This window comes from Zootoca vivipara, chromosome 16, assembly GCF_965207765.1.
Source record: "Zootoca vivipara chromosome 16, rZooViv2.hap1.1, whole genome shotgun sequence".
Lineage (NCBI taxonomy): Eukaryota > Metazoa > Chordata > Lepidosauria > Squamata > Lacertidae > Zootoca > Zootoca vivipara.
The window spans coordinates 93,803-120,454 of record NC_142599.1 but is presented as its reverse complement, the minus strand read 5'-3'; the positions used below and the strand labels follow the sequence as shown (position 1 = coordinate 120,454).

At 44.9% G+C, this 26,652-nt stretch overlaps 1 protein-coding gene across 2 annotated transcripts in view; it reads right to left on the bottom strand.

Moving 5' to 3' along the window:
- MYO18B (myosin XVIIIB) overlaps positions 1-26,652 on the bottom strand; it is a 231,471-nt gene that overhangs the window by 130,914 nt on the left and 73,905 nt on the right. For both annotated transcript variants that reach the window (XM_088659924.1, XM_088659925.1), the window contains exons 12-15: positions 20,192-20,365; positions 10,184-10,274; positions 5,382-5,574; positions 2,443-2,523 (exon numbers count right to left, since the gene is read on the bottom strand). In XM_088659924.1, the coding sequence (XP_088516050.1) occupies positions 2,443-2,523; positions 5,382-5,574; positions 10,184-10,274; positions 20,192-20,365 (539 nt within the window). The remainder of the gene's footprint in view (positions 1-2,442; positions 2,524-5,381; positions 5,575-10,183; positions 10,275-20,191; positions 20,366-26,652) is intronic.

The window sequence follows — 26,652 nt, the reverse complement described above, 5'->3', positions numbered from 1 at the left end:
AGCATTGAAAGGGAGAGCAGAGCATACACGAAGGTTGGAGGGAAAGCGATCTGGGAGAAGAAAGTGGGGTGAGTCGAAGGGAGAAAGTGGGGTGCCCCCACACATACAAATGAAATCCATTAAGTCAGATAATCTTGCAAGTGCATAGTCTGTTTACGGATCTCTGGCACCAAACCATCATAAAATCACAGATCACAACTGTCTCTGCTGATAGAACCATAAAAATCATCCAGCCTTGCCATGGTTCAAAAACATGGATCTGAGACATGGAACCTTCTGGATCTTCATAATTATTTTTTAAAACGAAGAAGAAGAAGAAGAAGAAGAAGAAGAAGAAGAAGAAGAAGAAGAAGAAGAAGAAGAAGAAGAAGAAGAAGAAGAAGAAGAAGAAGAAGAAGAAGAAGGGATTCCCTCCAAATCACTATTAAATCATAGGTCACCTCCACAGATGTGTCCTGTGATTTGTTGGAAAGCTTGTTGTGAATGTGATCCTATGTAAAAATCATGAAAATCCTCACTATTCTGCGTCTTAGATGTTTCTGTGCACAGATTTGTGGTTTCCACTGTGCGCTTGACCAGTGCAAGCTTTACTTTGAGGGTGTTTTGAGGGGAACCCCATGTAAAAATTGTGGAACTGCAAGAAAAATGCATTTCAGTTCTCCTGGATCAGATGTTCATCCACATCCCTTGGAAAAGAAAGAAAGAAAGAAAGAAAGTGTGCGTATGCATCTTCAGTCTCCCTCTCTCTCTCTCTATGTCTGGGGGTGACCCTGGTGACAGGAGAAGCACCCAAAGGTGGCATGCACAGCACACGCTCAACATTCCAGGGGGGCTCATGGGCTACATTCACAGTCAGTCTGTTCCTCTTAGGCTGAAAGACAGGAATGGGTCCTGTGGCCCTACAAATATTGCTGGACTGGAATTCCTATCTTGCCTTCATCATTCTGCCTGGGGCTGATGGGAGTCCAGCAGCAACTGAGGGACATATGTCCTCCATCTTGCTACATAGCACAATGCATGTACACTTTGCTGTTGGTAGCACTCCAAGTAAAGGTCATTTGCTACCCACAGGCCACCCCCAGAAACAAAACTGAAATTTTGTCACTTGGAGAGAGAGAACCAAGTCTCACCTCCCAGGCCCATTCAAACACCCCTTTCACTGTGTCTGGGTGCACTGTGCCAAATGCAAGTGTTGCAGCCTCCAATCGGACAGTAACCGTGACGTCAGTTGTGATGGGTCACCAGGCCAATTTAATGTTAGGGTTATGTTTTTCATTTACCACCTATGGAGTAGGATGGTTTGCATTTCCTGCCCCTCTCCCTCTCTCTCTCTCTCTCTCTCTCTCTCTCTCTCTCTCTCTCTTTATATATATATATATATATATATATATAATTTTCTGTTTTACAATTTCAAATAAACATTTTACATCCTTATTATATCAATGACTTCCCTGCTTCTCTTTCTTTCCTTGGTTCATTTTACATATTTAAATCTCTGCATATTTTACAAAAGCTATACCAATCGGTTTTCCACTATTGCATCCATCAAAACCTGTTTTCACTGTTGAATTTATCTTAATGCTGCCGCATTTCCTGCCTTGGCACCAGAATGGTCTTGGGCACTTCCACCCTTCATACATGAACATGCCATTTCCATACAAACTCAGAGGGCATCTCCATGCATATTCACTGTTGAGGTAATTTTTCCTCTGTTTCAATTTTTTAATTTTGCATGTTTTAAAGTATGGTTATGAATTTTTGCCAGTTTTATTGTTTTACCTTTTTGTAAACCGCTTTGAGGCTTTTTGTTTTGTTTTGTTACAGTCAAGCGGTGTGTAAGTTTTATGAAAATAATACTCAAATACCTGAAGGGCTGTCACACAACAGAAGGAGTTGACTTGTTTCCCACTGCTTCGGAGAGCAGGACCCGAGCATTCAAATGGTAAGAAAGAAGATTCTGACTAAACCTCAGGAAGAAATTCCTGAAAGTTGAACCATGGAACAGATGCCCTTGGGAGGTGGTGCGACTCTCCTTCCTTGGAGGTTTGTAAGAAGAGGTCGGGTGGCCATCTGTCAGGGATGCTTTATCTGAGATTCCTGCATTGCAGGGGTTAGAGTAGATGACTCTCAGGTCATCTTCCAACTCTATGATTCTATACTGGCTTCTCCGAAGTTGCCTTGGATTCCCCAGCCATCCCTCCAGGCCTATGGTGACCATTCTGCTCCTGCCACAAAGACTTCAAAGCTCTCCATGTTCACTCTCTGCCACAGGAAAAGCCTTACTGTAGCAGCAAACACAGCCGCATCCTTCACAGAAAAACAAGATCCATCAACTGGGTATTTTGCATTGCACTTAAATTCCTGCCAGGCCAAGGCAGTGGCAAAATGGCAGCACTCACCTCCCTCCCCCAATTCCACACACCCCTTTCATTTCTTAATTACCTGGGATGAGTTTTGATCTGCAATGGCTACTGTGGTTGCTGGGGAGACTTCGGGGAGATCAAATGGCACCTCAATATTTTCCTAGAAGACATGAAGGACAAAGACAGAGTTTATATTTGAGTGACAGAACAAAAGAACCTCTCTCACACACTTAAAAAAAAGCATGTATCTTTACTTTTCCTCTCTGCCTTTGGTGGCATTCTGAAGCTTGCTGATCAAAGGATCCCTCACAAACCTCTTTGAAGTGCCAACTCCTCTCTTCCAAGTCATTCTTGTCGCAATGGCGGGGGTGGGGGTGAATATTAAGCAGGCTTCATAAACAATGGGTGCCCTGACAATAAGAGGACATCAAGAGAATGCACCACACAAGACCTGGTCATTTCCTTAAAATGGGGAGCTTCCCCACAAAAATGCAGGTGCTGAGTAAATATCATAGAATCATAGAACTGTAGAGCTGAAAGGGACCTGGAGGATCATCTACTCCAATGTATGCAATGCAGGAATCTCATGACAGGTGGCCGTACAACTTCTGCTTAAAAACCCTCAAGGAAGGAGAGTCCACCACCTCCCTAGGGAGACGGTTCCTCCGTCGATCAGCTCTTACTGTCAGAAAGTTTTTCCTGATGTTTAGCTGGAATCTCCTTTTTTGAAACTTGAAGCCATAGCAGGAGAAAACAAGCTTGTTCCCTCTTACATGGAAGACGGGCAGCCCACTTTTCCAGGCTAAACATACCCAGCTCTTTCAACCGTTCCTCATAAGGCTTGCTTGATCATCTTGGCTGCCCTCCTTTGCACAATTTTCCAGCTTGTCAATATTTTTCTCACCAAGGCAGAATAGAATAGTATTAGTGTTTGTTTGTTTTTGCTGCTGCATCACACTCATAAGCTTGTTGTCCACCAAGACCCCTAGATCCTTTTCATATTTACTGCTAGAAAGCCAGATGTCCCCGATCTTATATTTGTGCATCTGGTTCTTACTGCCTACCGCAAGTGCAGAACCTTAAGTTTGTTCCTATTGAAATTCATTTTGTTAACCATGGGTCCAGTTCCCAATTCTGTTAAGCTCATTTTGAATCCCAATTCTGTCTTCTGTGGCATTAGCTACCCCTCCCAGTTTGGGGTCATGTGCCCATTTGATGAGCATCCCCTCAATTCCTTCATTTATAAAAATGATGAACAAGAATGGCCCAGGACAGAACCCTGCGGCACCCCGCTTGTCACTTTTCCCCAAGATGAAGATAGGGTTTGCATAAGATGGGAGAAAAACCGGGGCTTCAAGGGTTGCAGAAGCAGAAAAATATTTGGGGGCAAATATTAAGGGGGGGGAGTAAGCCCTGAAACAGACCAGTGAGGATGCTCAGGGGCCAGAGAATGCTGAGTGTCTATCTGGGAGAAGGGGAAGTGGGAAAAGGTGTTAATGGAATGGAGTATTATTTGTAAATATTTTAGAATTTTATATATGGATGTTTTATGATGGCCTATATTTGTAATTCCTAATAAAGGTTTGGCAAAGTAAAAAGTAAGTAAGTGTGAATGGAAAGGGCCTGCTTGGCTGGCTGGCACAATGAACAGCAGTAATCCGTGCTGCAACGTTTTGTTCCATTCTCAGGGAGAGGACTCTGGGTTTTGAGTGCCTGGAGTGGTTTGATCCCACGCCTCGCCTTCTGACCCACCCACACTCTGCTTCTGCTGAGCTTGATGTTGCAAGGGCATTTTCTAGACTGCAGAACCAGCCTCCTTAACCTCAGAGCTTACTCTTCCAACCAACCGATTCACCTCTGCTGTTAGGACAACACCCTGATGCTCCTGCTACCTTCGTTTTATGGCTGCTTTGTATCGTAAACCCCTGCCTGGCTTTGCCCTCTCAGAGCATCCCAACTTATTCTCATTTGTTGGTCTAGTGACCCCTGGCTTTTCCACGTGCACCTGATCCTGGCCCATGTGCCCCCCCCCCCAAAAAAACCACGTACATGCAGAAAGGAAAAGCAACTGCTTGGAGCCTGACAGGGAGCACTGTAAGAGGCATAACATCTTTCTTTCATCAATAGCACTGTAAAAAAAGGGTAAAGGACCCCTGAAAGTTAAGTCCAGTTGCAGACAACTCTGGGGTTGCAGCACTCATCTTGCTTTACTGGCTGAGGGAGCCGACGCTTGTCCGCAGACAGTTTTTCCAGGTCATGTGGCCAGCATGACTAAGCCGGTTCTGGCGAAACCAGAGCAGCGCACGGAAGCACCGTTTACCTTCCCGCCGGAGCGGTACCTATTTGTCTACTTGCAGTTTGATGTACTTTCGAACTGGTAGGTGGGCAGGAGCTGGGACTGACCAACAGGAACTCACCCTGTGGCGGGGATTCAAACCACCGACCTTCCGATCAGCAAGCCCTAGGCTCAGTGGTTTAGACCACAGCGCCACCCATGTCCCGCAACAGCACAGTAGTTTGAAATAATTAAAACACAGCATTACATGTTAAAACAACTCACACTCACATCAATTAAGTGGGTCTTTAATAATACACTCAAGTGCCAAAGGTCAGAGCAAAGAGCGGCATCTTCAACATTTTCCAGAAGCTGTACAATGAAGGTGCCAGGTGCCCTCTGTGGGGAGGGATTTCCACAGCTTAAGGGCTGCCACAGAGAAAGCCCTCTCCTGGGCTGCTGACCCCTGAACCTCTGAAAGTAGTGGAACAACCAAGAGGCCCCCTCTGCCACTCTTGGCACCCATATTGTTGGCCTAAGTCATTTAGGGCTTTGAACACTGATGTGAGCACCTTAAATTTGGCCTGGAAATGAATTGGCAGCCAATGCAGCTGTTTTATATGGGATCCATAGGCAACCCCAGCCAGTAATCTAGCTGCTGCATTTAGGACCAGCTGGAGCCTCCGAGTTGCCTTCAAGGGCAGCACCAAGTGGGGGACGTTGCAATAATTGTGGAGACTCACCTCCTGGTACCTCTCCAGTGTAGACACAAAGGTTCTCTTGTAGAAGAGGTCCTGCAACCGCTCCTGTGTATAGTTGTGACAGAACTCTTCAAAAGTAGCTGCGCGCTCCCTCTTCTGGTGCCGGGGGTTGTGGAAGCCAGGTGTGTCCACCACCAGGATCGAGGCCATGGAGAGGGAACTTGAAGAGAAGGACCTAGAGAAAGGGTGGGTGGGATAGAGTGCCTGGTTTCCATGCTAAATCCAGGTCTGGTCTTTGATGTTCATTTATTTATTTATGTACTTCATTTATACCCCAAGGTGGTATACATGGTTCTCTCCCCTCTGTGGAGAGTTACCCAGCCCTAGGGTGTGAAGTGTTTGATCCTGTTAGTGAGAGATTGTGAGAGGAAGCCGGACTTATGTTTTATTTTAAACTATTTTGGGCAAAAGGGTTTGTGTTAAGAGGTCAAGATAAAGTACGCTGGAGAAAGTTCTGACTGATTTAGGCTCATCATTCACTTCCAAACTGATGCAACGTTTATGGGAGAAGTGTGGGATCAAACACCTTACTTCTATTTCTTATCATCCACAGACCAATGGGCTCGTGGAAAAATTTAATGGAAGTTTGCTGCGAATGATAAGAGCTTATGTAACTGAACATCCAAAAGACTGGGATGAAAATCTGCAAGCCTTGTTATATGGTCTATTCCCCAGGTCTATTCCCCAGGAGAGCACGGGATTTAGTCCCTTCGAATTATTGTTTGGCAGGAGAGTTAAAGGTCCCCTAGATTTACTAAGATTGAATGGGGAAGAACAACAAGAGGGAGACCCAGAGAATGTAGCTGATTATTTGTTTAAGCTACAAAATACTCTCAAACACTCTTTGGAATTGGCAGGGGGAAATTGTAAGAAAGCCCAGCACAAACAGAAGGTTTGGTATGACCTAAAAGTGGGCAGATCGTGAAGCTGAGGCTCCAATACTTTGGCCACCTCATGAGAAGAGAAGACTCCCTGGAAAAGACCCTGATGAGGGCACAAGGAGAAGTGGATGACAGAGGATGAGATGGTTGGACAGTGTCCTTGAAGCTACAAACATGAGTTTGACCAAACTGCGGGAGGCAGTGCAAGACAGGAGTGCCTGGCATGCTATGGTCCATGGGGTCACGAAGAGTCGGACACGACTAAACGACTAAACAACAACAACAAAAGTGGTGGCAGCAGTGGGAGGTGTGCTCTCCACATCAATGGCTGGTGTGGCATTTGGTAAAAGGATTTGCTAGCACTTTCCAAGCCTGGTCCCAATGAAGCTTTAAGCAGCATTTTCTGCAGCTGTGAAGCCAAGGGAAAGCCACCCCCAGTCCAGCAACAACAGCAGCAGATTGACAGCACATCTAGTAATGTGCTGATTCTTTTAGATTTGTCAGCAGCCTTCAATATGGTCGATCACGAACTTTTAGACCACCGCCGTGCCGACGTGGGGATTCACGGCACAGTCCAACAATGGCCGCATTCCTTTATCTCAGGTTGGGGACAGAGGGTGGCACTAGGGAGGGAGTTGTCGCCGTGGCACTCCTTGGTGTGTGGAGTCCCGCAAGGCGCAATCCTTTCCCCGATGCTTTTTAATATCTTTACGCGCCCCCTTGCCCAGATTGTCCGGAATTTTGGGCTGGGTTGTCATCAATATGCTGATGACACCCAGATCTATCTGTTGATGGACGGCCGCCCTGCCTCGGCCTCGGACACACTGACCAGGTGCTTGGAAGTTGTAGCTGGATGGCTACGTGGGAACTGACTAAAGCTAAATCCTTCAAAGACAGAGGTCCTCTGGCTGGGTCGGGACGACATGGGGTTGGGGGGGGGGGTCAACTGCCATCTCTTGCAGGGGCTCAATTAGTGCCAGCGCCTTTTGTCAAGTGTTTGGGTGTAACCTTCAATGCCTCCCTTTCCATGGAGGCGCAGGTTGCATCCACAGCAAAGGTGGCATTTTTCCATCTCCGCCGTATCAAGCAGTTGGTCCCTTACCTCTCTCGCCCTGATCTGGCCACAATGATCCATGCGGCGGTCACCTCCAGGCTTGTTTATTGTAACTCGCTCTACACAGGGCTGCCCTCAAAGCTGACCCAGAAACTCCAGCGGGTGCAGAATGCTGCGGCGAGGCTCCTTACACATTCATCCAGTGCTTTACCAGCTGCACTGGCTCCCGGTGGAGTACAGGATCAGGTTTAAGGTGCTGGTTTTGACCTTTAAAGCCCTATGCAGCTTGGGACCCTCGTACCTACGGGACCGCCTCTCCTGGTATGCCCCGCGGAGGACCTTAAGGTCCACAAACAATAATATTCTGGAGATTCTGAGTCATAAGGTGGCTAGATTGGCCTCTACTAGGGCCAGGGCCTTTTCAGTATTGGCCCCAACTTGGTGGAACGCTCTTTCACAGGAGACCAGGGCCCTGCGGGATTTGTCATCTTCCGCAGGGCCTGCAAGACAGAGCTGTTCTGCCTGGCCTTTGGGTTGGACTTAGTCTGACCCCTGTGTTTTCCTCCCTCATGGCTTGGATTTATGGACTACTTAAAATCAGGCTGCATTTTAAATTTAAATTTTAAATTTTAATACTGTATTTTAATCTGTATTTTAATCAATTGCTTTTTATGTTTTACTAGTGTATTTCAGCCCGTTCAATAACGGGCGCTAGAATCCTGGGGTTCGGAGAAGCGCTTGCACAGCGCTTCTCCGAACCCTGGGACCTGTCCTTGTTGTCGGCGGCAGGGGGGCAGGAACGGAGGAGGAGAAAACGCTGCTTTCTCCTCCTCCGTTCCTCTCCCCCAGCCGCCGACAGGAAGGAGACATCCCGGGGTTCGGAGAAGCGCTTGCGCAGCGCTTCTCCGAACCCTGGGACCTGTCCTTGCTGTCGGCGGCAGGGGGACAGGAACGGAGGAGGAGAAATGCCTACCTCGCCGCCGCCGCTTCGCGGCCTCCCGGCACTCCTCTTACGGGCCAGGGAGGGTTGTGAGGAGGAGGCCTCCTCCGGCCTCCACCCTCGCTTCCCTGACGTGCCCTGCAGTGAGGCGGTGTCCGGCCGGGAGCGGCGGTTGGAGGAGGCAGAGGGGGGGGGAGTGTGCGCGTGCAGTCTCTCCGTCCAATCCCTGTGTCCCTGGGGCACATGCGCAGTAACCCAGGGACACACGGAAAACTTGGACGCAGAGACACTTGCATAGCATTATATAGGATTGTAATTTTATTGGTGTGAGCCGCCCTGAGCCCGGTTTTGACTGGGGAGGGCGGGGTATAAATAAAAATTATTATTACTACTACTACTACTACTACAACCATCACCTTGTTGGGACAGAAGAGGCATCCAAGACCTCTCCCTCCTGACCTTTGGATCCAGCCTGTAATGAAGCCATTTTATTAGGAAGTGTAACATCGCAAGCCTCTCCATGCGCTCCTGCCTGCCCCATATGAAGCTTGTTATTTGACTCCCTCAAGTGGGCGCATTAATCTCAACATGCTGGTAACCTTCATGTCAATCCTGCAAAGTCACATCCATTACTAACAAGTAAACAAGTGTTGCTCTCAGCACACCACAGCTTTCACTCCACCTGCTCTCTTTTTTAAAATAAAATAAAAAAGACCAACAACAGAACAAACAAATGCATCTTTACACCTATGCAGATAACCACAGGTTGTCCCCCTTAATGGGAGCAAGGATGCGGCAGGAACCAACCCAAATGCTGAAGGGGAAAGAGGCTGAACCTATGTGTGGAAATGTGCACTAATTGGGGAAGGGTCCATCCCAGGAAGCCTGACTCCAAGGCCCACCAACCAAGAGGCCTAACATGCTGGGAATTTCAGGTGCTTCAAGGGGCTGATGAGCTCTGTAGTTGCACCTTGAAGATGGAACTTGCTTCCAAAATTAGACTGCTGGCCTGCCAGGTGCTTGAGAGCTCCCCACATTCCCCTTGGGAGAAGAATCTAGATTGCAAAGAGTTTATAACTGAAGACAAAGTGATGTCAGCATTAGTGGAGCTAAAAGTCAGTTAATGCATGTGGCAGGTCTGAACTCCCCACCCCTGGCAGCTACTTGATGGTTGAGGCACATACGGGATATTTTATTTATGCTAGAAACATTTAAATACCACCCTTCATTAACAGCGGTTGACAACAACTGTACAGAAAACCATATTGAAAAGTTATTGTGGAACTATGTTCTCATGCAGGAGGAGGAGAACCTCGAAGGCAAATGAAACTTCACATATAAAAAGGTCTCCCTAGCTCTCTATGTTCAACATCCAAGAAAACCAGACTTTAAGATGCTACATATTCTCTCCAGCATGTCTGGACAGCAAAAGGGACAGATGATTTAAAGACACTCACCCTGATGGAGGATCACATAGGAACCCAGGAAGCTGCCTTAGACAGAGTCAGACCATTGGTCCCCCTTGCTCAGTGTTGTCTACTCTGACTGGCAGTGGCTCCCAGAGTATCAGACAGGGGACTTCCCCAGTCCTCCCTGGATATGCTGTCAGAGATGGAACCTGGGACCTTCTGCATGCCAGGTGGATGTTCTGCCCCAGAGCTATGGCCCTTCCACATCTTTCTTCCTCCACAAATGGCATTCCCTCCATACCAAACACCTGCCTCTCATTTATTCTCCAGCTTTCAACCAAAGTCTTTTTTTTTTAATGTAGGTGTCATGGGCAGAGGACAACCCAGACAGATGCAATAACCCCTCAGCTCTTCCTATAGCTCATCATATCTTTGTGATCTGGACAAAGAAAGGCCTGCTTTTCCAAGGGTGGGATTGCAGCATTCAAAGCCAAACATACCTGTTGATGAGCGACACAACAGCTGCAAACAGCTCCTCGTAAAGCCCCGCAGCCATCCCTTCCACGCACTCCACACCTGTCATCTTGGGACCTGAAGGAGAGAGACACAGATTGCTTAATTTTCCTGACTGTGCCTTTGGGCACGGCTGCTCAGCAGTCCTCCCCACATGCTGCTACATGAAATTGCTATCAAACCAGAAGCAATTTCCAAGCAGGGCAACTGCTGTGTCTGTCTGTTGCAGGGAAAAAAGAGCAAAAAGTAACACCTGAAGAAAACTAACCGTTTCTTATGGCATAAGCCAGTCTTCACCAACCTGGTGCCCTCCAAATGTTTGAGTGACAGCTCCTGTGGACAACAGCCACCAGGGCTGTCTGATGTTGCGACTGGCAGCTGTCTTGAGGGCATGAATCATAGAAGTGTAGAGTTGGAAGGGACACCAAGGCTCGTCTAGTCCAACTCCTCCCTTCATGCATCCATCAGATGCATGAAGTATTCTAACGAGGAGAGGGGCACACAGTCTCCAATAGAACCTGCACCCAAACCACCAGCATCACGTTGGAACTCTTCAACAGGGAATCAGCATGGGACACAAACTAAAAACCCAAATCACGATGGACAGGTAGAGGCTTGAAGGGAATAGCCCAGCCCATTGCCTTTGGCCCACACCACCACCACCCCAGCTTGTTTTAAAGCCATGTAAAGCCATATCCATCTTGTGCCATTGAGTTACTGTAGTGGAAACATGAAAGATGGAGGAGGAGGCTTGGTGGCCTTGTGCAATTAACCCTTCATTTAAGGTCACTTTAAGTCCTCGCAGGCCCAGTTGGGGCTTGATTACCCAGGTCATGGGATTGGGAGGATGTAGACATGACACGAATCAGTACAGGTGGAGGCTATTGAGGCATTAAGCCTTGCCTACCTGGGCTGGGTATAAATAACAGGGCTTGAACCTAAATGCAGTGTGCCTAGATGTGGGTCAAGGTTGCTGCATTGCAAACCAGACAGAAGATCCACTTTGCTGCTGTTCCTTAGGCAGTAGCCTAAGAAGGGATTTGGATTAATGGTCTGGTACTATATGTTGGTTGTTTGGGTAAATGTTTGTCAGGGATTGACTATTTGTGTGTGTGTTAAATGAGAAAGGGGTTCATTGACTGTGTCTGTTTGGGGAGGTTTTGCACTGTTGTATGTGGGTATAGAAGCCTATTTTGTTCAAGAAAGTTCAGTCTTCTTCCACTAAGTTGTTTGTTTATCAAAGATCCATTAAGAAAAAAACCTGTGTGCATTTGGAAAAACAGTTCAAACATTATCTGTGTGCAGAATGACTTTCCTCCATTCTGAATCCATTTAATTTGGTGACTACCTCCTTCCCCATTCTAGTATAATGGGAGAGGGATAAAAATTGCTCACTCATATATATAAATACATATATTCCATTTTCCATCCTGTGCATAATTTTATAAACTTCTGTCATGTCATTTTGCAGTTGTCCCTTTTTCAAACTGATCTGATTGTTAGATGCACTGAGAGATCTTAAATGTTGCTAACAGCTGCAGGGTTCAGCACGAGGAGCGGCTCTGTTGCTCCTGTTCCTCTTGGGAGGGCAGATCTTTTCCTTGTGCATAAACCTGAATTGGGGTAGGGGACTTTGAAATATTGATTGGAGGAGAGTTTAAGGAAGGAAGAAGGGGAACCAGGTTTTACACGCTGGTACCAACTTGGAATCTGAGTTTGTTGCTAAGGAAACCAACTACAGCTAGCATCTTTTCTAAATTGTTTTCAGGTCCATTCCTTGGCAAATTTCAACCACGAATGAACACTGCTTGTTACTTAGTGCACAAAAGCAGGTAGCGGGGGGGGGGGGGGAGAGGTAGTAGATGAAAAGAGTTACAGAAAATCGTGGGGTGGGAGGGGGGGCCTTGTCAAGGCAAGAAACATCAAGAAAGCTGGCCGGAAACAGCTTGTTGCCTGTCCCAGATCTCAGTTGGGAGCTAATATCTTGGTTACACCTTCCTTCTCCAACACCCTTTTTCCTGCTTTCAAATACCTGGCAGATTTACAATTCAAAGAGCTGTTTGGAAAGCCAGCTGGGCTTAGCTACCTTCCAGTCTGTTTTTTTTTTAGGGCTGAAAAACAAAAGGGTTTTATTTTTAATAACCATAGAATCATAGAATAGAATCATAGAGTTGGAAGAGACCACAAGGGCCATCCAGTCCAACCCCCTGCCAAGCAGGAAACACCATCAAAGCATTCTTGACATATGGCTGTCAAGCCTCTGCTTAAAGACCTCCAAAGAAGGAGAGTCCACCACACTTCTTGGCAGAAAATTCCACTGTCAAACAGCTCTTACTGTCAGGAAGTTCTTCCTAATGTTTAGGTGGAATCTTCTTTCTTGTAGCTTGAATCCATTGCTCCGTGTCCGCTTCTCTGGAGCAGCAGAAAACAACCTTTCTCCCTCTATATGACATCCTTTGAAATATTTGAACGTGGCTATCATATCACCCCTTAACCTCTTCTCCAGGCTAAACATACCCAGCTCCCTAAGCCTTTCCTCATAAGGCATTGTTTACAGGCCTTTGACCATTTTGGTTGCCCTCTTCTGGACACGTTCCAGCTTGTCAGTATCCTTCTTGAACTGTGGTGCCCAGAACTGGACACAGTACTCCAGGTGAGGTCTGACCAGAGCAGAATACAGTGGTACTATTACTTCCCTTGATTTAGATGCTATACTCCTATTGATGTAGTCCAGAATTGCATTGGCTTTTTGTTTGCTGCTGCATCACATTGTTGACTCATGTCAAGTTTGTGGTCTACCAAGACTCCTAGATCCTTTTCACAAGTACTGTTCTCAAGCCAGGTGTCACCCATCCTGTATTTGTGCCTTTCATTTTTAAAAAAATTTTTTTTGCCCAAGTGTAGTACCTTACATTTCTCCTTGTTGGACTCCGAGGTCTCTGGCATCGCGGAGGGGGGGGGGGAGTCCGTGGGGCGCACGGACTCCCCATAAGAACACCGGAAAGTGCGTTCCGGTGGCTTAGCAGCCTGGCAAAGCTCTGGACACGATTCCTCCTCTACTCGGGAGCTCAGTAGAGCGACCGAGAATCAGAGGAATGGAGTTGCGGGAGCCATCTTGGGCAACATCGTTACCTCCAAGAAGCGAAGCTCCGAGTCTTCAGCCAACAAGTGGCGGATTCTTCCCAAGAAACAAAAGATTTGGACAAAGTAAGTGAAATCTCTAATTTGGAAACTTTATTGGAATTATAGGAAGAGATTCTAAAAAACGGAAGTCGATCTCTTCTTACTGTGGACTTCAGAGGCGCGAAACTATCCCAAAGCCGAAAGTGAAAATGATTGCTTTCATAACTCCAAAGAAAGAAAGTTTTTCTAACACCTTCCCGACCCTGGAGCTGACACCCCACGAGGCTCAGCAAGGTTATTAAAACAGCTGATAAAAAGGAGAAGAAGGAGAAACTTTTGTTAAGGACGTTATTTGATAAATAGAAGAAGTAAAGACTTTGAAAATGATTAGCCAAGATGGAGGTTACCGTTTTTGAGGAAGGAATTTTCCATTGTCTGCTGTCTTCTTATCTTCACTCTGCTTGCGGTTAAGGAAAAATGCCTGCACCCTATTCAACAGCCTTCCGTGAGAAGGTGTTAAGTTACTTGGAAATTCTTGGAGGCATGAGAGATCTCTTAAAGAGACAGGAACAATTCAGTTCACCATTGGTAAATATAGCAGACCATGGACAAGAGGCAATTTCTGAAAATGAAAGGGATCTCAAAAATCAAGAAGAGGATGATGCTCAACAAAAGGTGAAAAAAGAAGAAGAGGAAGAGAAGAATACTAATACCAGTAGTTTTGGAAATTTAACTGAGAGAGCAACCCCTGTGGAGAAGCATCACACCCAATGGAATATATTTCTTGAAAATGGGGAGACTGGGGAAAATAGAGAAAGGAGAAGTGAGACTGAGGGGTGGGAAAAACAGAGCGAAGGGAGGACGGAGACCGGAATTTTGAACTGGGAAAGACTTGGTGTGGGATGAAAAAACTGGTAAATTGGTATTTAGGCTGGCTGAAAAACGGCTCTGAAAGCATGGCTTGATGAAGGAATTGCTGGACCAAATGGGGGAAAACTCCAGGGGTGGGGGGAGAGAGGGCGATTAAGAGAATACTGCAGAATTACAGGCGGTTATACAACGTCTGGATAAATTAGATGAAAGCGTAAAATCAAATGCAGAAGGAATCCAGGACATCAAACAAGATACTGGGACCTTGAGAAAGGACGTACAAGAAAATAAAGTTCAGATACAAGGAGTAGATGTGAGAGTTACAGATTTGGAAACCCATAGACTTTAATTGGAAAAACAAGAGGAGGCGACCCAAATTGCGATTGCTTTCCTTCAGATGAAGAAACGCGAATTCTTTTTACGTCTGAGAAATTTCCCTGATATTGAACAAGGGAATTTAAAAGAAGTAATAATTCAAGAATTTGTTTCACAGTGGGAATTGGATAAAGAAGAATTTGAGAAGATGATTGTGAAAGTTTATAGATTTGGACCCAGAGGAAAAAAGGATCAAGAACAGTGGGAGATTGTATTGTGGAATTCCAAACCAGAGAACAAAGAGATCTAATATTAGGACTGCACTACAGAAATAATCTTAAGGTAAAGCAACAACAAGTGGTACTTTTCAAAGAAATTCCCAAGTTGTTCCTGGGATTCAGAAATAAATACACGGACTTGGCCAATGCATTGAGGAAAAAAGGGATTTTTTTCGTTGGGAGTTTCCTCAAGGTCTCTTCTTCAAATACAATGAAAGGAACGTTAGAATCAAAACACCAGAAGAAAAGAGGAAGTTCCTGGAGAAACACGCAAAGGATTTTGAAGCTGAATTAAGACTGGGACTTGGAGTAAATTACTAGCATGGCAATTGAAAAAGAGACAGAAACAAAGCACGATAACAAATATTAAAATGGAAGAGAAGATAATTGAGAACCTGACAGAGATAAGGAAATGTTTTCAGAAGTATTACAAACAGCTTTACAAAAAAGATAAACAGCCAATAGATAAAATAGAACAATTATTGGGCAAAAATGGACTGCAAAAGATTCCACTTGATAAGTGATTAGCACTCAATTATAGAATTACAAAGCAGGAAGTAGAATACAACATAAACCAATTGAAAATCAGCAAAGCACCAGGACCATATGGATTGACATCAAAATATTATAAGACCTTGAAAGACTGGTTAATAGAACCATTGGTGGATGTCTGTAATAAGATTCTTGGAGGGGACAAAGCACCCGAGACCTGGTGAGATGCATATGTAACTCTGATTCCAAAACCAGATGTCGATAGAACACAGATGAAGAATTATCGCCCAATCTCCCTTTTAAATGCGGATTACAAAATTTTTGCAAGTATTTTGGCTTCAAGATTGAAAAGGGTGTTAAATGATCAAATACATCAAGATCAGGCGGGTTTTTTTACCAGGTAGACATATGAAGGATAATATTAGAAATATTATAGATGTGTTAGAAAGGCTGGAAGAAAAAAAGAATACCAAAGCTGTGTTAATTTTTATAGATGTGGAGAAGGCATTTGATAATGCTTCTTGGAATTTTATGATAAAAAAATTGGAAAATATGGAGGTTGGGCAAGGATTCATTAATGGTATAAGTGCAATCTATTCAGAACAACAAGTGAAAATCATTGTGAATAATATGGTATCGGAGGAAATTAGAATTGAAAAAGGCACCAGGCAAGGGTGCCCACTTCCCCCTCTACTTTTCATAACTGTTCTGGAGGTCTTGCTGAACATGATAAGGAAAGACAAAGAGGTGAAAGGTATAGGAGTGGGATCAAAACAGTACAAGCTAAAAGCCTTCGCTGATGACTTAGTATTAACTTTACAAGATCTGGAGACCAGTGCAATTAAAGCACTGGAAATAATTCAGGAGTTGGGTCAGCTTGCAGTGTTTAAATTGAATAAAGCGAAAACAAAGTATTGGGTAAGAATCTAACACCAGAAGAAATAAATGGTTTACAGCAGGGGTCCCCAAACTACGGCCCCCGGGCCGGATGCGGCCCAATCGGCCTCCCAATCCGGCCCGCGACGACCCCCGCCGCCCGCTGCCGCCGCCCGCTCTTACGGCGCGCGGCGCGGCGACGATCTTAAAAATCGGCAAAAAATCGGCGAAAATCCTTTGTGCGCATGCGTATGGGCTTCTCCCGACCCAGAAGAGGTCATTTCCGATGCACTTCCGGGTTGGTGGAGGCCCATACGCATGCGCACAAGCGATTTTCGGCGATTTTTTCCCGACCGTGTGCGTGTGCGCATGCGCACGGGCGCGCACTCCCCCGCCCTCCGGCCCGCTGCGCGCGCACTCCCCTACCCTCCGGCCCGCTGCGCGGTAAGTCTGGGGTTACAGGATACCACTGGTTTGACGTTTGTTAAAAAGGTGAAATACCTGGGAGTAAATATGACAGGGAAGAATATAAATTTGTTTAAAAATAATAATGAAAAATTGTGGAATGAAATTAAGAGAGATTTGGAGATATGGTCAAATCTGAAATTATCTTTGATGGGCCGAATATCTGTGATAAAAATGAATGTATTGCCAAAAATGTTTTTGTTTCGAGCATTACCAATTGTTGATAATTTAAGATGTTTTAAAGAATGGCATAAGGTATTATCAAGATTTATCTGGCAGGGGAAAAAACCAAGAATCAAATATAAGTTGTTAACGGATACCAAAGATAGAGGAGGTTTTTCCCTGCCAGATTTAAAGATATATTTTGAGGCAGCAGCCGTTTGCTGGATGAAAGAATGGTTTATACTCGATAATACTGATATACTAGATCTGGAAGGTCATGACAATGCATTTGGTTGGCATGCATATTTGTGGTACGATAAGATTAAGGTTCACAAAGGTTTCAAATGTCATATTATTAGAAAATCATTATATAATGTGTGGATTAGATATAAGGATCTGTTAGAAAGGAAAACACCCAGGTGGATCTCACCTTTAGAAGCTAAGGCACATAAAAAATTTAATATGGAAACCAAGTGGTTAAAGTATAAAGATATATTGGTGGAAGAAGGAGATCAATTTAAGTTAAAAACATATGAACAGTTAAAGAATAATGTGAATGATTGGTCACAATATCATGAAATAAATGAAATGTTCAAAATGGATAAAAAACAGGTTTTCAAACAAAAAAGTCTAAATTGGAGAAGGAATTGCTAGAATCTAAAGCAAAGAATATCTCAAAGATGTATAACTTATTGTTGGAATGGCATACTAAGGATGAACAAACAAAATCTGTTATGATTGATTGGGCAAAATATGTAGGGCATAATATTATGGTGGAGGATTGGGAAAGGTTGTGGAGGAAGAATATAAAGTTTACTGTGTGTAATGCTTTAAGAGAAAATATGATGAAAATGATGTATAGGTGGTACCTTACACTGGTAAAACTAGCAAAGATTTATCTTAAGCATGATAATAAATGTTGGAAATGTAAGAGTGTAGAAGGAACCTTTTACCATATGTGGTGGACTTGCCCCCAAGTAAAGAACTTCTGGGGAAAGATTTATAATGAAATGAAAAAAGTGTTGAAAAACACCTTTATCAAGAAACCAGAAGCTTTGGGATAGTTAGAGAGGAACTACCAAAAAAAGATATTACGTTTTTTTCTGTATGCCACAACAGCAGCAAGGATTTTATTAGCTAAGAATTGGAAGAGTGAAGATTTACCTACAGTGGATGAATGGCAGATGAAGATGATCGAATTTATGGAACTGGCCGAACTGACCGGGAGACTTCGTGACTAGAGGGAAGAGTCGATGGAAGAAGATTGGAAGAAATTTAAAGTTTATTTAAGAAATAATTGCAATATTGGAAATGTTTAAGATAAGATTTGGAAGTACAGGGAGGTTGTAGAGGAAGATTTGTAGAGGTATTGTAGTATATCAAGATTTAGATATAAGGGTAAAATAAGAATTGAACGTTATTAAAGAATTAATATGAGGCAAAGTTTTGTTAGTTAAGGTAAAAATAAGATGATTGATGTATGATATAGAAATTACTAAGGATGATATACAATGAAAAGCAGAAAGGAGGGACTTGAGGAAGTCAACAATGTTAGGATACATGAGTGATAAATATGGTAGTTTTTTCTTTTTGTATTTTGAATTTTGTGTTTGTATTTTTGTGTTTTAAATGTTTTTTCTCAGTTTTATAAAATCAATAAATATATTTGAAAGAAAAAGAAAAAGAAAATGTCCTTGGTCAGCAGGCCTAAGCTGAGGCACAGGACAGCTCTACTGTCAACCAAGGCTTTTCTTCAGCCAGAACTTAGTTCCAGCACCTCTCCGGTGGGGGCGATTGCCATTATAAGAGAACAAGGGAGGCATTAATGGTGAGTTATGGCAATGCAGACTGCATTGGATTTGGGGGGCATCAATCTCCATAGGAAAACAGTAAGCTGCCAAGATCATTGGCTCATCCAACTGACCGGCAGTGACTCACCAGGCATGGAGGTATTTCCCAATCCTATCTGGTGATGCTGGCAGGGATTGACCCTAGCACCTTTCATGTGCTAAGCAGGTGCTCTGTCCCTGAGACTTTGGTGCGGGGAATCTGTGGCCTTCCCAAATGTTGCTGGACTGTGATTCCCGCACTCCCGACCACTGGCCATGCTGGCCCCTGGGAGCTGGAGGGATGCAGGATTTCCCTTCTTCCCAGGGATAAGGCATCTCCCCTGGTTCCTTTTATTAGGGGAAGAGCCACAACTAGCACAGAGTGCAGGAGGACCCAAAGTCAGTCTCCGGATGAAAGCAGGGATCCCATGTGATGCAACAAAGCAGCTTATGGCTCACTGTGAGAAGACATGGACAAGGCCTCATGGTTCAGGGCCTGGAATCTTTAAGGAGGACCTTTTTGGCACTAGAGCTGAGAACAGCCTCTGTGAGCCTCAGCTGCCTCTTTCTGTTTACTACACTGACAATACTGAGGTCGGTTGATCGGGGCAGCTTCACAGGTCCCTGCTACAAGGTGAATTCCATGCTACGCAAAGGGATTAAGGACAAAACTGCTTTTACTATAATGCTGTTATACAAATTTATGGTGTGAACACACTTGGAATATTGTGTGCAACTCTGGCCACCTGACCTCAAAAAGGACATTGCAAAGTTGAAAAAGGTTCAGAAAAGGGCAAGCAAAATGATAAACTCTCTTATAAAGAAAGGGTACACTAACTGGGTATTTTTATTCTAAAGATAAGGAGAGCAAGAGGGGACAGGTCAGAGGTGAATAATATGCATGGTGTGGGGAAAGAGAAGCTTTTCTCTCTCTCTCTCTCATAAAACTAAAACCCTGGGAGTATCAAATGATGTATTGTGCAGAAAGGGTGGAGAAAGAGAAGGTTTTCTTGTTCTCTCTGAATAGCAGAACCCAAAGGAGTCATCCAGTGAAGCTAAATGGTGGGAGATTCAGAACAGAAACCCTTCTTTACAGAGCACATAGCCCATGGGGTTCACTGCCACAAGATACAGTGATGCCACCAACTTGGGTAGCTTTGAAAGTGGTTTAGGCAAGTTCATGGAAAGCAAGTTTACCATCAACTCCTAGCCATGGAAAATAACAAAATTCCTTCAGTAGCACCTTAAAGACCAACTAAGTTTTTATTTTGGTATGAGCTTTCGTGTGCATGCACACTAGCCATGGAGACAGTGTGTTGCTTCCAGTATGGGAATCATGAGTGGGGAGAGTGCTGCTATTGCACTCATGTCCTGCTTGTGAACTGGCCCACTGTGAGAACAGGATGCTGCACTAGATGGGCTGAGGGTAGTTGGGGGGTATATCTGTGCCTGTTTGAGTTGTTCCTAAGATGGATTCAAACATGCATATTCAACCCAAGGTTGATGGAATATGACGGTGGGAGGGGAATTGTCAAAACAGAGCCTCTCTTTCCCCTGCTAACTTTGCATGAGGAAAGGGCCTTACCATCCGGCCAGCCTTGGTCCTGGCTGAGCTGTCCTCTGGCTCCAGACGTGACCTGCTCAATAATCCTCTGGAGGTGGTGCTTGAAGACGGCTGTTGTGAGCTCCTCAAAATCACAGCCAAGGACTTCCGCTGCCTTGTTGGCCCACTCAAACTGCATGAACTGCTTCCTGCCAACTGAACAGAAAGGAGAGGAAGGGGCTTATGCTCAGGAAGCCTTTGTTTTCCATATAGACTCCTTCTGGCTCACTTATAATGCACGAATTTGTGAATTATGTGATTTGTGAATTACGAATTATTTATTTGTAATTCACAATATGATATTGATATAATTCACATATGATAGCCATCTTCAAATATCTCAAGGGTGTCACATGGAAGAGGGAACAAGCTTGTTTTCTCCTGCTCTGGAGGGTAGGACTCAAAACAAGGCTTCAGGTTTCAAGAAAGGAGATTCTGACTAAATATCAGGAAGAATTATCTCCCTCCCTTCCTTGGAAGTTTTAAAGCAGAGGTTGGATGGCCATCTGCCATGGATGCTTTTGCTGAGATTCCTGCATTGCAGGGGGTTGGACTAGATGACCCTTAGGGTCCCTTCCTACTCTACAATTCTATGATTCTATTTATTTCATATCATTTATATATACACCACCCAATTGTAAGAAGAAAAAAACTGAGTGGTTTGCAAAAAGAATAAAACAGCAAAATCAATAATAACAGTTAAGAACAGCTACTGAAAACTTCAAATCATATTTAAGATCAAATATAAACCAATAACAGATTAAAAACACATGTAAGCAGGTGCTGAAGAGCACAGTGAAGAAGCCTGCCTGGTGTCCAGAGGCAGGGGGTTCCCTAGGGTGGGGCTGCCACACTCGGAAATCAATTACTCACAGTGGTACAATGCTTCCTCGGTTTACAAATTTAATCCGTTCCGCTAGTCCGTTCTTAAACTGAAACCATTCTTAAACCAAGGCGCACTTTCCCCAATGAGGCCTCCAGCTGCCGGGGCCCTTCCACTGTTCGGACTCCATTCACATACTGGGACACTACTTCCGGTTTTGCAGAGTTTGAAAACCAAATAGTTCGTAAACAGGGCTGTTCTTAAACCAAGGTACCTGTAACAAGGTCAGCTCTGCACATGGGCCTATGTGGCCAAGGGGATCAATTTTGTAGTGTTGGTGTATCCTGGGTAGGGGGTGGGTTGTGCTTCCGTTAAGAGTGGCCAAAGAAAGAGAGCAAGATAGCCAGAGGGAAAGAAAACCCAAGCAAGGTCATGAGGCAGACTTTTTTTTTAAGAGGGAGGGGGGAGAAGGAAACGAATCAGGTCTAAAAGCGAATGGCTGTTCACGTGCAAAGTGCTGGCGGTAATTAGCTGCAATTTGATGGCAGCCATTCATAACGAGACAGAGAGCAGAATTAAACTGATGGTAGCAATTAGATTACATTTCACCTCTGAGTGCTGCCTTTGATTTTGCCCTGCAGGAGTCATATTTCCATGCAATGAAATGCAGCACAGCATTTGCTAGTGGCTTTGAAAGGGCACCTACAACATAAGAGTCCCAGGCCAGCCTACCCCCCTGCCTCCGGCTCTGCCCACTGCTCTCCCTCTTTGTGGGACTACCCAGAAGGCCTCCTGTAAGGAGCAGCCAATCCTGGAAAGAATGGGGCTACAGCCACCCAGCCACGCCACACCCATGCCCCCCACAAAGCCAACTGGCTGAATGTATTTCCAGGGAAATCGTTTATCTCCTGGAATAATTACTTCAGCTTCATGTTTCCAAAAAAGGATCAATAGAGAGTCAAATTGCAGAATGAGCCAGTTTGCAAAGCTTCAGACTGATAAGTTGCAGAACCCACAAGCTGGCAGGAAACCAGGTCCTACATGTGCAACTTGGAAGCTGGATAGAAAAGCAATGGAGCAAGGAGCAAGGTCTCTCCCTGGGTTAAGTCTTATGGCCAGATGAAAAGAAGACAAGAAGGGAAAGAGCCACCCACATGCTGACCCAGCAAACGGCCTGAAATGGTCAATCCCCTTTTCTCAGGACTAGCAATCTCTAGCAAAACAAGGCAAAACAAAAACCTGAAACCCTACAATTCCAAACCACAATTCCCCAGATTCCTTTCATTCTTTTTTTTTTTTTTGAGGGGGAGAACCATGATAGCTTAAGTATGTCTTCGTTTATGCATAAAAACATAAGTCTTTCATCACACAGCCTCTGTGGAAGGATTTGCATCACAGTCCTGGATTTACATGAACTCAGGGCAGGGGAGCTAAAAAGAAGCCAATTTTTAACCTACAACAGACATTTGAACAATGCAGGGAAAGAGAGAGAGGAACTGTGAGCATATGGGGACTTGAAGGATCTGTGGTGATTGTTGATGTGTGTGCAGCATCTACTCTTCTTCTTTTTTCAGGTAGGTAGCTGTGTTGGTCTGACATAGTTGAAACAAAAAATTAAAAAAATCCTTCCAGTAGCACCTTAGAGACCAACTAAGTTTGTCATTGGTATGAGCTTTCGTGTGCATCTGAAGAAGTGTGCATGCACACGGAAGCTCATGACAAACTTAGTTGGTCTCTAAGGTGCTACTGGAAGGAGGTTTTTTTATTTTTTGTTTCTTCTTCTTTTAATAGACTTGCAGAAGAGTTTTGTTTTAATTGAGTATCTTTATTATTTACAAAAACTTACAGTGATCGAATACAAATATAAAATAACATAATCCTTTCCTCTTCCAGCCATCCGGCCAGAGACCTAATGCTGACTCATGCTCATTTACATACTGACACTTTACACTCTGACCCTTATTGATCACATGCCCTTTATAAAGGCTCCTGTTGCTGGGTAGATTTTTCTGTTGCCTAGCAACCTGTTCATTTATCAAGTTCTTTCTAGAATATTCCAACAGGGATATGGGGCATAAAAGGAGGCATGAGGGGATCAGGGCAGGGGTGAAACTATGCTTCATTTCACCTGGGTCAAAAACCCAGGTTGGCACCCCCTCCACACACATTTGCATACACACAGGTTGGGAGCCTCAATGGGGTCCCTCTGGGGGCTTCACCTGGGGCAAAACAAAAAACCCAGCTAACACACACACACACACACACACACACACACACGTAGCTGTGGCACTGGATTGGGGCATTGGGTGAAGTGCAAAATGGAGGTTGGCAAGCGGGGTGCAGGGTAGGTGGGGTTGGCAAACAATGCAAGCAGGAACAGCAGGCCCTGGAAGTAGACACATGCTCTGAAGCTCCTTGACTTCAGCAGTCTTTACTGGAACATGCTCAAACCACTGGTCTCTTAATGGCAGCTACTGTCCTAGTAGGCTGGAGCATGGAGCTAGATGCGGGGTGTTGCTCCAGCAATGAAGCCAGTCAGACCAGGAGCTTATAGAGGAGCTGAAGCCAGGCCCCGAGCCAGGCAGATGCTTCCGTGCATTTCCATGTTCTTCTGAGTAGCCTTTGTGGGTAGTCAGCTGGGCACTTCAGTGCCACCCCTAAAGCTCCTGCCTAGGTCCCCAGCTCCACCTGCATGCACACAGAACTCGTTGCACAAACAGGGATTTAGCCTTCGTCCTAAGGATCTTGCATCTAGAGGGGCACGTTCTGCATGTTGGCTTCTGTACCACTTTTTTCCTTCATTGGGGTGTTATTTACACATTGCCACCGCCCCCCCCAAAAAGAGGACACAGATTTGCACACAATTTTCATGTGCTAATTTATATGTATAAATCAAAAAGAAAGTCAGTTCAAGGCAACCAAAATTCACACCTATCCAAACTCTGTGATGCAGTTCTCCAGTCAACCTGTGGCAGACCACATGGAAAGAAAGGAAGCAAAGAGAGACAAGAGTTTGTCCAGCAAACTCTGAGGCGTAAGTGCATCCAACCCTCAGCGCTCAGATCTTTTTTATTAGCATTAGAAAACACCACAGAAATTCAAACAAGCCAATAACAATTCATTCTACTCTCCCAAAACCCCTCCCCAGGAACATGATACTCTGAGGAAACTTCGAGGTCCGGCGAAATCTAAACTACATAGGGGAAACATGCATAACAGAAGGGGGGGAGGACATTCCTGGGAGGATTAACAAATCCGGAAACTTCAAGGAAGCAGGATTTAACACCTCTGAAAGGTTTGCCAGGAAGGAGAGAACTGCAAATGCCCCTTTTGGCCAAATAAACACCAAATGCTTACGACAGCTGGAAGACAACTGGCAACAGATGCGTTGTCTCTTGCACCCAGACTGAAACGTGATTTTCAGGCAAAGAGAAATGGAGATTACAAGCAACCCAAGGAATTTATATCACAAATCATACATTCTATAACCCAGGTGGAAAAAGTCTGATCAAGGGAGCCACGAAGCTCAGATCATCCTCTTCAACCACGCACATGATTATAAATCCATGATTTCTTACAATAAATCCCTGGAATGCTACCACTACATCAACCAACGTTTGTTGTTGTTTAGTCGTTTAGTCGTGCCCGACTCTTCGTGACCCCATGGACCAGAGCACGCCAGGCACTCCTGTCTTGCACTGCCTCCCGCAGTTTGGTCAAACTCATGTTCGTAGCTTCGAGAAACCAACCAACCAACGTTTACAACAACAAAAATGCATATATTAGGAAAAACTGTATAAAAATGAATATATTTGTGAAAGTAATACAGTCACACCTCAGTTTAAGTACGCTTCGGTTTGAGTACTTTCAGTTTAAGTACTCCGCAGACCTGTCTGAAACAGATTAATCCACTTTCCATTACTTTCAATGGGAAAGTTCGCTTCAGGTTAAGTATGGACTTCCGGAACCAATTACAGTCATACCTTGGGTTAAGTATGCTTCAGGTTGAGTACTCCGCGGACCCGTCTGGAATGGATTAATCCACTTTCCATTACTTTCAATGGGAAAGTTCGCTTCAGGTTAAGCACGCTTCAAGTTAAGTACAGACTTCTGGAACCAATTGTGTACTTAAACTGAGGTACCACTGTACACAAATGTGCCTTGTGTTTGGGGAAATTGCTTGCAAAACTGTATAGTATTAGTCAAAATTGCATACAAAAATGTGTTTATTGGGAAACATTAATGGGAACATTCTGATGAATTTTCAAGAAAGAAAATCACAAATTGCTGTGGAAATGTGGAGAACTGGTAAGTCTGGAAAAATGAGAAACTGAAAGAACCAAAATTAGCACATCCTTCCATCACTAGTAAAGATGCAGATTTTAAAAATCCATGATCATTGAAATAGAAATGCAAAAGATCTCAGCATGGTGAAGGAGCCTGTGCCCAGGGGACCAGGGTGCCTGCTAAATGCCAGCCATGGATGCTCAACCCCAAGTCACTGCACCACTCAATTCTCCCTTCTTAGGGTCCTTTAAACTGGGCAGTGACAGGACAGTTGTTTACACAGAGGGCTGTCCCTCCTCACATCTTTGTGAAATCTTTGATCAACCAACAGTAACATTGACGCACAGACTTGGACAATGAACCCACTCAAAAAGCACCCACCAACACAGCAGCAGAGCATGTAAAGAAACGCAGAAGGAAGGGCCAGATGCAGCCCAACCAGGTTGCGAATCCGGCTGGCACAGCCATTTGAAAACCCACCAAGAGTCTGGTTTTCCTACAGAGTGGCAAGCATCCCCAACGCGGCTTTTCAGTGGAGCGGGGACTGGTCAGTCCCTGCGCCACACTGAGGTAGACTCACAGGGACTGACCAATCAGTCCCCGGCACCGCGGTAAACTCCAACACAGTCTTTTATTCGTTGAGCTGCTGCCGACACACAGCGGGTCAACCAATGAAAAGCCCCATCTGAGTTTACCTGAGCGCAGCACAGAAACTGATTGGCCAATGGAAAGCCACTGCAAGCAGGCAAACTCCTGTCCCTCCGACCTCCACACTGCCCGCCACACATCGCAAAGCCGAGCTGCAACAGCTGCCATCACACACTTTCCCCAGCAAGCTCTTCCAGAGCCATATTGCAGCTGCAGATCCCTGCAAAGAAACAAATCCAATGGGGGAACAGGAGAGGCAGCCTTCAATCCTCCTCCTCCTCGCTCTGCTCCCTTGCTTCTCTGCTCCTCCAGCTGCCCTCAGGGCAACCCATGGTAAGTGACCCAAATTTTCCACGATGCCCAAAATGCAAACAGGTGTATTGAATAGTGAGAAGATCAATGTGAGCTGGTTTGCAAACTAGGCATGCAGTTTGGTCTCACACATTCTTTGGCCACATGCTGAGCTCCAAATTTGTCATGACACCTCATATTTAGAACATTTTTTCCTGGTTTTGTGCACTACAAATACAATATGTGCATAGGAATTCGTTAATATTTTTTTTCAAAATATAGTCCAGCCCCCACAAGTGAACTGGCCCCCGACTGAAAAAGGTTGAGGACCCCTGCTGTATACCTACTGCCCATTAGCAAGTGGGCCAAGTTCAATGGGCTGGCTGAGGGGGGT